The sequence below is a fragment of the Branchiostoma belcheri genome, unplaced genomic scaffold, assembly GCF_001625305.1.
Source record: "Branchiostoma belcheri isolate BF01 breed outbred unplaced genomic scaffold, Haploidv18h27 scaffold43, whole genome shotgun sequence".
In the NCBI taxonomy this organism is placed as follows: Eukaryota; Metazoa; Chordata; class Leptocardii; order Amphioxiformes; family Branchiostomatidae; genus Branchiostoma; species Branchiostoma belcheri.
This window is the reverse complement of record NW_017804054.1, coordinates 2,213,583-2,226,468: the sequence shown is the minus strand read 5'-3', so window position 1 is coordinate 2,226,468 and position 12,886 is coordinate 2,213,583. Positions and strand designations below refer to the sequence as shown.

The following is a 12,886-nucleotide window of genomic DNA, read 5'->3' as shown; positions in this document are numbered from 1 at the left end:
CATATATACCACACTTTGATTTTTCATAAACGGCCCTCTGAAAACAATAAATTATTATTAAGAGATATACAAAACAGCTGGAAACTTCAGTAAACTCCCGGTTGTCCTGCAAATTTATGTTGTAATGCTTGACCTTGATTGAAATGTTGTAGTTAATTCAGCAAGGATCAATTAAAAGTCAAGTAGCCATATATACATACATCTACATGTAAATGTTCAGCTTGACTCAAGTCAAATCAGGTAAGATCCCTAGGCCTCCGGTGCCGCGTTGTTGGTCCGGTTCCACACTTAGGACCATCTGTCTTAATACCGTGGTGAAATTAACGTGAAGCCGCCACGTAAAGTGATCCATTACATGGTCATTAGGTGAAGTGGGGATGGCAGAGGACAGGCAAGGCGCGCGTAAAAGGGTTGAAATGTATCGGCACATTTGCAAACCTGTGGCTTTGGACTCGGAGATAGCCTTTGGAGACTTTCATTAGCAGCAATTTAACCCCGGGTTTCATTTAAAACCGTCACAAGTCTTACGGTTGTATTTGCATTAGAAAACCATTTGCTTTGATTGATTCTTGTAATCAATGCTTGGTTCTCAAAGGACTAAAACTTCATCATTCCAAATAATGATAGATAATGGTTTATTTTGTTCATACACACATACATGTACATAAACTAACATGTCAAACACATCTCGCATCCCATAGGCTGAATTGGGGTGTTGACATTTACAAAACGAGGCTCAGGTTTTAAAAAACTAGAATATCGGAATTTAAGACATAAAGGTAACAAGTCGTCATATCATATATTTAAACAGAACTTAGAAATAAATCTCACATATTAAAACAACTCTCAATACAAATGTAAAATGAAGGTAACTATAAAGAACATGTAAACTCTAGCAAAAACGGTAAAATAACAATAATGGAGTGAGGAAGGCATCGTCAGTCATGTCAATGTACAATTAGTTGTTAATCAAGCGCGTCATGTACGGGACAGCGCTGTTTCTGTATCTTTCAGTTCTACATCGCTGGAGTTCTAGGTTGTTAGAATAGCGAGTTTGACGGCTGGTGATAGTCTGTCTGGAAGGTGGTAGAAGGTGACGGTGATGGCCGGATGTTACCAGGGATTTGGAAAACAATTCCTCACGCCGCACGTGGAGAGATGATAGGCCGAGTTGTGAGCAGGCATCAGCGTAGTTGGAGTAGTTGGGACCCAGGATTATCCGCATTATTAAATGATATATGTATTTAGCACCTCGTTGCTTTCAGAAATTCGCTATGAATAATATGATGGCTATATATTAACCGGAAATTCGCTGTGAGTAAGATGATGCTATAAATTAGCCGGAAATTCCCTCCTAAACCAAAAGGACATCTGGCGTTGATGCTAATTACACCCATTGTCGCTGGTCACTCTCATTAATTGGATGTATTTCATTTATCCTACAAATGTTTTAAATTGGACCTAATTGCCAACAATCAACGATGTTGTTGTTTGTTACATCTCGACAACACAACGCCAAGCACGTCGACAGAACGTACTGCACCTGCTTCCGTAATGTACTGCGATCGGCAAAACTTTTATATATGAGGTCGTATTCGCGTATAAGGATAACATCCCGTCTGTAGTTTCCAAATGTTATGTCGGAAAAGATGTCGTCTGCAACAGGCAAAATTCGGATCGATGCAACGTTGAACAAACATTTAACAAGAACCACGAAAAAATCTGGGTTTTCCTCATCCAGAATATTTTTGTTTTGTCACCCTGAAACTACATTAGATGCCTTCAAAGTCGCGAGTCACGTACATGTATGCATGGTTGTGAAACTCGAAAACGTAAAAAAAAGTTGTACACGTGTCACTTTGTTAGGTCATAACCCATACAGAAGCCTTTTACTCGATGTGAAAGCAGATTTGAGAGGAAAGCGCTAACAGCGCTATTTGCAGCTTGTTGAAGAGAAATTGATCAAGGCTCTTTTACATAAGCACCACTTTAGCAAATGGAAGACAGACTAATTGAAGTGATAGCGCGGTGAAATGGGTGAAAAAGCCTCCCTCGTGCAAAGAGGATCACTTACAGAAAAAAATGATAAGTTTTCAGTGTGAACGTGAATACGGGAATTGGGTGAAAGACCTGCGTGCTGCGAAAGCACTGAGTACATTTATAACTGTTTAACTGTTGTCAAGTAAGAAAAGACAAAGACAGTCGAATTTCTTTTTTTGGAAAGTACGTTTATAATTACGATGCTTCATTTACCTCGAAAACTTCAAGTACTTTTGGACGCTTATACGCTTATGGTCGAATTCGAACGCGTATAAGTGTGGTTAATTGACAAGAATTAAAATCGACTATTATGGCTAAAATTGAAAAGCTTTAATCATGGGTGGTAATGGTGTAAAGTATGTTAGTAACTGTCAGCAAAACAAAGGACAGGTTCCATTCTGCATCCCCTGGATATTTTCTACGGTACTGCAGGTAGATTTCTGATTGTCATATCTAATGTTTTGAATAAGCAATATAATCATGGTTAATAAGTACTAGTGCTACATAATGCTACATAGTGTAAACAATAATTATCATGACAATTGTTTTGGTCGCCTTGCAATTTTCCTTGGTACTGAATGCGTTTTTTTAAACAGCCACAGGAGAGGAAGCGAAAAGTTGGATTATTTTTTTTTACTCCTTGTTTCTTTGATAGTGAAGTCTTTCATGCAATTCAAATAACCTGAAGTAAAAAGTTCAGTTTCTTATGCCTTCGTGTTTTTCTCTAGCAACTTGAAGGCAAACTATTTGGAGAGCCTTTCAAGATTCAGTTCCTGGAATCAAGTGCTTGTTCTAATCTCTTCATATTACTCCAATCTCACGTCCATCATCCATTGGAGTGGTTTTTGACGCATTTAGCCGTGCAGGACATTCTGCGCAGGGACTCCTGAGTACTCCCATCAGTGATTTGAATTACCCGTTAAGTGAAAGAGTGGATCTCACCATGCAGTGCACTAATAAGGCTTTTTTGGGACATTGGCAAAGGCCTGCTCAATTTCACTATCCAGGTAACACGTCTAAAAACACGTATCAGTTCCAAATCGTAATGGGTCCGATGGAGCTGTGTTGTAGATGTGGTTTGTGGAAAAATCGCAATGTTATTCATTACCTTTTCTAATGGGAGAAACGTACAAAGCGAGCTTACTGTAAGCAAACCATTAGGATATTGTTGCTGGAGCTCACCATAGGTGAACACGGATGTAGTTGGCTCTTGAATATATGGTTAATGACAAAAACAGGGAATCCGTTTGTGTATACATCTATACAGAATAAATCTACAATCAAAGAACATACACGATAAAAACAGGGTTATAACTATTAGCTTGAAATAATGATATGTGATTTAGGCCATGTAATAAAGCGGACCTTATGAGAAATTTCCTTAGATTAACTTGAACAAGCCGTTACACTATTGTATTGCTAGTGTCTCATTAATGGTAGATTTCCTACAAATTTTGCTCTAAAATTTCAATACAACGAGAAAGACAAGTTAATGAAAAGAATGACAAAGTTTACCATTAGGCTGCTCCTTTTTTCAAATATGATGTACATCATAGCATTCTGAACTTGCTTGGTTTTACTATAATTTTTGAAGAAGTAGAAGACGGAAGGATCCGTGATGGACCATTGAATTTGCCGTCGTTTTTTATTCACCTCATCAGGAACTATTGTAAAAGCGGTGTTTTGTTCATACCTGATAAACAATGTGTTCATGATTGAAGAGAATTTACATTAATTTAATGAGAGGTCCAACTGATTACAGGCTAGATGCAAGGAAGATGGCTGAGCTCCCGTCGTTTCAACCTCCAGTCAATGCTACTCAAGTAGATGAGGAGAATGATGCTGTCTTCCCAACAGCGTTGACAGAATGGTTTTCGGAGGTAAGACAATGGTCACAATCGTCGAACAATCGTCATTGCTGTTATCACAATGGATAACGATGTATACTCTTGAGGCCAATTTATTTTCTTTTTCAAATACTCAATTGTTAGGCTGGCCTACTGGCCGCAGGCTATTTATTAATAGTAACAGGGGCACATCATTGAGTGTAGAGTGACATTTTTGAGTTGCAAAAGACAATTTGTCACGAATCTGAAACATAAAACAGTAATAGAATATTGCATCATCAAATTCGCACAAAACTATGTTGTAGGATTTACTAAGTAGAAAGTATATAGGTCTACATAATTAATGATATTCTTATAAAAACATTTCTTTGATATTCCTAGGTAGGCAATCAAGTTGGGGAAGTGGCCCTTAAACTCCTGTCAGGAGAGGGGGACGGTATGGAGGTAACGCCTACGCCGGGATGTACCGGGAACGGTACCGTCTGTAACGGGACTGACTCCGGCGGCGTGGTGTGGGACATCCCGCCGCTAGCTCACTACATGGTGGGCACGGCCGTGTTCTGTATCGGGTGTTGCGGCATGTTCGGCAACGCTGTCGTGGTATACTCCTTCATCAAGTAGGTGAACACATTGTTTTTTGTTATGTTTACCGAATAAAAACATATTGCTTTTGCTCTGTTTCCTCCTATCCTCTTCTCCAAACCAATAAGGTCAATGGCCTGAACCAGACGTCTGTCACCATGAGACCATGTCACCATGGTGTTGGGTTACATCATGCTGCAATTTTGTAGCAGGAGGGCTTTAGCTATAGACTCCTGTCACCATATATATGAATGTGTTTGAGTAACAATTGACAGAGACCATAAGCGAACATTATGCATCTGATTTACAAATGTTTCCTTTCTAATTTTTCTTTTCCTTCATATCACGATTTCCTGCCTATACATTCTATAATATATGGTTTCTGTTATGTACACTTCTTCAAAATACACAGTTTTATTGATACGCATTGCATCTACTAAATAGTGAAACAGAGAAACCGAAAGGTGTCATTAATAGAAGAATGGTACATATTAGATACAAGTCAAACAGTTGTGACAAAATGCTACCTCGTACCACAGACAAGCCTGCAAATATACTTCTAATCTGCATGAATGTGTATCTGTGCTAATTTCAGTGATGTGTCTTGTGCTAACCTCCAGATATGTATTTTGTTCCAGGCAAAGGCAGTTGAGGACCATATCAAATTACTTTATTATAAATCTGGCAATCAGTGACTTTTGCATGAATATGTTTGAAATGCCCATATTTGCCGTAAACTCCATGGCTAATAAGTGGTTGCTGTCGGATACAGGTAGGTCTGCTGTATTTCCCGTTGCGAATTTCCGTCTTATAAGCGGTCGTCGCCATATTGATGAACGCTAGCTTTAACTGTATCGGCACGGTCCATCCGTACTGTGATGTTTTGTGGGGTACAGGGTTATTAGGGTATAGGTTAGGGTTTTCAGAGCTGCGCTTTTTTGAAATGAGTTCCATGCTTTGCTTGTGATTTTTCTTATTTTTACTAATACCATTTTCATGCTCCTCCCTTACATTTGTAATTCGAATGTTCTTTGTGTAGTATACATTACGCTTTATACGTTTATACGTTTTGGGACCTCAAAAAAGTTAGGATACGCTCGGAAATGGCATCGATCAGTGAGCGTTATGGCACCAAAAGGCGACGACCGTTTACGGGACGGAAATTTGCATTGCCGTCATCTTCTGTCGCTTTGCTTCGTCTCTTCTTGACTCGCTACATTTCTCTTTTCTCCACCGTCCATTCTCGCTGTCAGATCTAAAGGCTTACGGACTCCTGCTAACTTCTTCATCATCAACCTTGCTCTCAGCGACTTTCTCATGAACCTCACCAACATGCCTATCTTTGCTGTTAACTCGGCTTTTCAACGCTGGCTTCTCAGTGACTTTGGTGGGTTCTGCTTAAAGCCGCGGTGTTTTTAAACCATGATATCTGCGTTAAGCTCTGTCAATGTGAACATCAGTCAACATGTAGTTCATCAATTTCTTCAGTGTTCTGTGACGAAATGTCACTGTACTGTCTGCAAACTACACAGGCACACGTTTAGAATTAAGATTTTTGATCCAATACAACGTTCTCTCACCTAGAGAGTACGACCAGTCACTCTGGTCTTCCTCAGTAGTCTGACCAAGTGAGGCTTGTTACGTTAACAGAGATATCTGATATACGTTGTCAGAGGTATCTGGTAGACGATGTCGGCCCCCGTAGAACATCTTTGTGTTGGATCAAAAGTCTTAACTACCAAACATGTAAACATGTAACTACCAACACAGATGGACTTTTATGATGGTACACAGGAATGTATTTTCTCTAATCTTTGACATATCACCTTCTAGTTTGCTTATTGTTTAATATATCAATACATGTGCCGATTGTCTTCCTGCTGTCATTAGAATACAATGTCCCTTATATCACCATATAGGATAGCGATATAAAACAGAAACACGTTTACCCAATACGGCTTAAGCTCTAATTATAGGAGTTTTATTACGTCTAGCTCCTGTCTTTTAAAACAAGAGTACACCGGTATCTTCTTTCCACCATCAGGACTTCTACATGTAGCTATAACCTTGCAGTTGCTGTAAATCAATGATTAGCCAAAAGTGTTATATTATTTTGTAATGTTACACCCCAGGCTATTGTTTACAATAGCACATTATATACAAAAAAGCTTTCCAAAACTCATACTTGTTTTTTATCTGCCTACCTTTGCGATTGAAGCTTGTGAGTTGTACGGTTTTGCTGGAGGATTGTTTGGATGTCTGTCCATCAATACGCTGATGGCCATCTCCATGGATCGGTATCTCGTCATCACCAAGCCTTTCCTGGTCATGCGGATTGTTACCAAGCAACGGGTTAGTTGATAGGCATAATGTTAACACGTTATCTTAAACGATAATTTGAATATCGAACTGGTTGTACTTGAAATTGATTTTCAAACCTATCATAATATTTTTTCTAACGATTTTTAAAAAGTATTCGCTCACATTCAGCCAATGGTTAATTAACTTCGTATATGCCATATTTGCATGAATCTACTGTTTTACTAGATTCCTGTAACAAGATAAAAACATATGCAGAAGCAATGTCTTCTAAAATGAAACGAACGTAAGGGTAATTATTAAAGGGTGATGCCCCGAGGCCCAGAGGTATAATGGTACGGTCCAAAAAGTGTTGATGTTACGGCCTGATAACCGATGGGAAATGAGGCCTTTTAATTGGTCAATGTTTTCTGGCTATATGATATTTTAATGGCTGCACCTCTCTTTTGCCACTTCAAAGGTGATGTTTGCCATCCTCCTGCTGTGGATCTGGTCTCTTGTATGGTCTCTTCCTCCCCTGTTTGGATGGAGCGCCTACGTGTCAGAGGGATTCGGTAGGTGATGGTTATCTATATAGTCGATAAACACTTTGAATGTACATGTCTGAATTGCCTATATGCCTCACACTCCACTTCCCCTTGTCGACAATACACACCACATATGAGGACTTTGGTGCTCAGTTTTGACCGAGTCGTGCGAGCAAAATTTGTGTTAACTACAAGGCCATTGGGATCGCCATGGATTAAAAGTCAAAATTATTATAGGTTCTATAAATCGACGACTGGCCCTAACCAGTATATTACATTCATGTTACAGGAACGAGCTGCACTTTCGACTACATGACGCCGAAGCTGAGCTACCACATCTTCACTTACATCATCTTCTTCACCATGTACTTCATCCCCATGGGTGTCATCATCTACTGCTACTACAACATCTTCGCCACCGTCAAGTCAGGAGACAAACAGTTCGGCAAGGCCGTCAAGGAGATGGCTCATGAGGATGTGAAGAATAAGGTATACGCTGTTTTTTATTTGCTGTCCTGTCACTTGTTGCTGTTTTGATATTATTATTTAGAATCAAGGTAACTGATGATGTATATACGTAGATGATGATGAGAACTTCCAAGACAGGTATAAGGGGGAGAAATGGGAAATAATTAACATTCAAGCAGATATATAATTATGAGTATACTGCACTTCATTTCTGTGGTGAGATAATAAAGATTGGAAATGCTTAAAGATCCTTCTTATTTCATGATCCTACGTGATGATATTACGTGCTCGGCATTGTATATAATTTATATTGGGATCAATTCTGAATAATATCACACATGTTGTTCTTTATCGAAAGGCTCAACAAGAGCGACAGCGGAAGAATGAGATCAAGACCGCCAAGATCGCCTTTATCGTCATCACCCTGTTCATGTCGGCCTGGACTCCGTACGCCGTGGTCTCCGCGCTAGGGACGCTGGGATATCAGGATCTGGTGACGCCATACTTGCAGTCCATTCCCGCCATGTTTGCCAAGTCGTCTGCCGTGTACAATCCTATTGGTAAGCTTTTGATTTCGAGGTAGTTGATATTATAGAAGAAGAACTTTATTGTACGACAATTGTACATGGTACAATGTATGACAAAGTATATAAAAAAGTACTGAATAAGACCTAATAAATCCAAATTACTCAAACAACAAAGGCCATCACAGCTCTTTGATACAGTGTTATAATTGAGTGGGGCTAATCAAAATAAACTCCACCTTGCGAATTTTTGTTACTGAAAAGGGTCTATAGAGATTTTTCAAGAGTTGTCAATGTATCCATCGCCATCGCTATAGAGCTGGAAGAAAAAGCGAGGCCTTTTAACACAATGTAGTGTTGGGACCATAGTATCTATTTGACTGTTAAAGACAGTCAAGCAGAGCTAGAAGCGCTTGGTGTCTCCAATGTAAATTTGAGTGAGTTGATTTATTTTTAAGTTTGTGCATTTTTTCGTGCAGTGTACGCCATCACTCACCCGAAGTTCCGCGCGGCTGTGAAGAAGCACATCCCCTGCCTGTCAGGCTGTCTGCCGGCGGATGAGGAGGAGACCAAGACAAAGACCCGAGGAACCTCCGCTACTGCCTCCATGAGCATGACCCAAACCACTGCTCCAACTGTAAGAATATTATGTTTACCGTTTGATTTTGTTAATTCGTTAATTTTTGCGAGGATATGCCTATACTGTTTTTAATGTATATCACAATTTATCAGCATGACCCCCAGGCAAGCGTGCACTCCGCATCTAGTGTGTCGGTGGACGAAGGCAGCGGCGTATCCCGCCAGGACACCATGATGGTTAAGGTACTTGTTTTATCAGCCTTATCACAGTTCTGAGTACAATCGTGATGCATCATGGCTTAGCTATGGGACAAATTTAACACAAATTCAAGGTGTGACATTTGTGGTTCTATGTTTGGCTACAAGTTTAGATGTAAATTTTTTAAATTACTAATCATGTTTCTGAAACGATTTTATTTGTAATACTAATCATAAAAGTTCATCTGTGTTGGTAGTTACATGTTTAATCTTTTTTGCACAAAAAAGTTCTTTCAACTAGAACTTTCGACCAGTCACTCAGGTCTTCCTCAGTAGACTGACCCAGTGAGGCTTGTCACGTGGCGTCACGTGTGACGTCAACACTTGGTTTAAATGTATCTGGTAGACGATGTCGGCCCCCGTCGCAGATGAATGAAGAGTGATGGGCCCTGATGTTAATAGATTAATTTCTGTACAACATTTCTTTTTTTTTTTCTTTTTTTTTTAAAGATGGAAGTGGATAAGAGGATGGAAAAGGCCGAGGGAGGTGCAACGGAGTCCGCCCCGCAGGAGGGAGCCAGTGTACCGACTGTTTCTGCTCAGATCGAAGTGCGGCCCTCTGGGAACGTGACTACCAAGGCGGAGGTGATTCCGTCACCACAGACTTCTCATGGTTCATCGGCAAGCCCTGTTCCAAAGGTTCTCTCTCTTTCTCTCGACGACGTATCAAATTGCCGATAACAAAAAGAAACAATGAGAAATACCTGCGAACATGTTAAACCAATTGACCACAATACTCCTGCAGGAGGTAAACCTTCTTCACGGAGTAATAAATCTATTAAATCTAAGTAAGCATTCTATATATCTTTATCTTTATTCATAGAACGCTCTATAAGTGTGCATGTAAATGATGTAATTATCTAATATCTAATAAAGATAAGTGAAAGACAGGTATTTTAACGACTGCTTTCTTATAATTTCCATTTATTATATCCAGGTAGCTGAACTGAGCTCGTCTGCCACCCTGGAGAGCGCCGCTATTCCCGGGAAGATCCCCACCCCCCTCCCCAGCCAGCCGATAGCAGCTCCGATCGAGCGTCACATGGCCGCCCTGGCTGATGAGCCGCCCCCGAAGCCGAGAGGAGTGGCCACTACCGTGAACGTGAGGCGGACAGAGAGTGGGTATGATCGCAGTCAGGACAGCCAGCAGAAAAAGGTGATACCTAACGCTACATAATATTGGTCTATGCTATTAGCATACGAGATCTAATGATTTTTAGCCCCTGTACACTGTGCGTGAAGTATTTCTTGTAGTCTGCCGTTCCTTTATGAGTTATCCGGAACCAAAGTCTAGGGTTTTTATACAGTGATTTCCTAAATATGCCAAATGATATGCATTCATTCTACCACATTCCGCACTGTTTAACATTATGACAATGGTTGTCCGAAAATGTGACGGGCTAAATGACACCTTTGTACACAGTCACAACCATTTGGTGATATGAATACAGTTTCCTACTATGTTTTCAGCATGGCTTGTTCGAATGTGAAACAAATTCCGTCCTTCTAAAGGTGGTTGGAGACACGCATCGCAGTCGATCTTTCAACACGACAAAGGACCACTTCGACGCCGAGCGACCGGCAACACTGAAGCAGCCCGAAGAGATCCACAGCGGCGACACGACAAAGAAGACAACCCGGCAGTCTTCCGACACACAAGAGTACGACAACCCCGCTTTTGACGCAGGTATCACTGAGGTTGACACAGACTCAGAGAACGAGACTGAGGGGTCGTATGACATGCTCTCTGTGCGCTTCCAGGCAATGGCAGAAGAGCCCCCTGTGGAAACATACAGGAAAGCCAGCGACTTGGCGATCAATCTTGGCAAAGCCTCGCTGATGCTTGCCGAGGCCCATGATGAAACGGTTTTGTGATTTTGCTGGCTAAATAGGCTGCAAAATTTCAAAACAAAATTCAAAGAAAAACAGAATAATGATTGGCGGCATTGATGGTAAGCTCCTTGACATTGCAAGGATAATAAGCTTACACATTCTGTGTAACTTTGAAGGGCGATTGTACCGGATGCACAGATAAAGATTATTTCACATTCTTTCACACTGTTGACAAAATACTCCTCGTCCAGTAACGTTTTAGAAGGTCCTAAGTATGGACATGCTCTGTAAATGACACCAAACTGTAGGTGAAACGTTCCATGCAGATGTACAATAATAACAAAAGCATCTCACAGAAGAGTGTTAAAACTGCGTATACGCAGCGTGCTGCATTGTGGGTAATTTGTGAAATGAATGTTAATCGTGGGACGAGTAGGGTGGGGAGTTCTCTTTACCTACATTAAGATCATAGTTCATATGTCGGCAAGTGAGTTTTACTATCAGCTGAGATGTATTAATAGAACATCCATACTAATTCAAACGAATGATGAATATGGCTATAAAAATTGGTCTTGTGTTAATGGTAATGCTGATTACAATTTGCGTTAACAATACCTCTAGTTAAATAAGTCTAGTGTCTTTTAACCTTTCTTTGACTCTGTAATTGTATTAATTACCTTGTGTATATCTATTCAAGATCAGCAAATAGTATATTTTAAAGAACGTTTTAGCTAAATGATAAAATATTAAGTAAAATACTGAGCCACTTAAACAAATGTTTGTCTACATACACTAAATGTGAGCGTAGTAAGTTACTCTTATTAAGAATGTCACCTAGAAAACAGGTAAGAGTTATCGAGCAAATTGTTTATTGATGGGAACACTTTTGGAAAGCACGAAAAGCAAACACAAAAATGTTCTTGGTCGTTAAGATATGAAGGCATTGAGGATTGAAAAAAAAGTTTTGTTGTGCAATAAAGTAAAGATCAAATGTTATGAGTATGTATTAAAACTATGTTATGGTATGTAATGAAAACAAACGTAACTGCTGTGGATTTGTAAAAAACATCGATGGCTATGTTGTCTTATTTATACTTGTAACATATCAGAAAGTCAATGATGTGAACCTAGCTCAAATGCTAGTTAATTAGAAAAACATAGCGATATTCAAACGTAGTTGGGGCAATAGTAAGCAAAGAAGAGCAAACTTGCCACGAAGAAAACCCCAGCAACGTGTGCTTAGTTCTATTGCGTGTTGTGCATATATTAGTCGATGTTGTCGATAGCATACAGCATCAGAATATTGTTGCATTGATCTATTTTAGAATTATTGGTATTGATTGATTGACTAAATTGATTGATTGATTGGTTGATAAATGGCGACAAATGCTCTTAACGTTATCAATTTGATTTCAAATTTAAAATCCATTGTTGTCCTTATTATTTGTGACACAGGATTTGCCTGCACACCATTCGTTGTATATAAGCTTTATGTATTCACATTTTGGCAACTTAAGCAGATTATGGTGATTCTTTAAGCGGCAAGAAAATAAATTTGCTAGATTGTGATTAACTTTGGTTGAATATGCCATTTCTTTGTCACGTAAGATACTGAATATCATTAAAATTAAAACTTACTATAGTTGATATGTGTACAATTAAAGATTTAGTTGTTATGTCTTATGGTGAAGTACATGCATAAAGAGAGTGTGTCTTAAAATGTAGGGTTTCCTCACGTATTGTATCTAGACAGATGCATATATGTGGTTATTATGTTATGGGTAAAGCAGACTAGCCTGGGTACCATCCTACTTGTATGCCGGGGCTCCCACACTCGCTTCCCTAAGAAGTAGCGAGTGTGGAGCCCCGGTATACAAGTAGGATGGTACCCAGGCTAAAAGCAGACTTT

At 39.7% G+C, this 12,886-nt stretch overlaps 1 protein-coding gene across 1 annotated transcript; it reads left to right on the top strand.

Moving 5' to 3' along the window:
• The first annotated feature begins 3,703 nt into the window (after positions 1-3,703).
• LOC109478243 (melanopsin) lies at positions 3,704-11,735 on the top strand. The gene is made up of 12 exons (XM_019779701.1): positions 3,704-3,920; positions 4,269-4,504; positions 5,723-5,856; positions 6,688-6,821; positions 7,249-7,342; positions 7,605-7,804; positions 8,142-8,343; positions 8,787-8,944; positions 9,040-9,129; positions 9,595-9,783; positions 10,082-10,300; positions 10,657-11,735. The coding sequence occupies exons 1-12, from the start codon at positions 3,780-3,782 to the stop codon at positions 11,017-11,019; spliced, it is 2,160 nt and encodes a 719-aa protein (XP_019635260.1). The 5' UTR covers positions 3,704-3,779; the 3' UTR covers positions 11,020-11,735.
• The last annotated feature ends 1,151 nt before the right edge of the window (positions 11,736-12,886 follow it).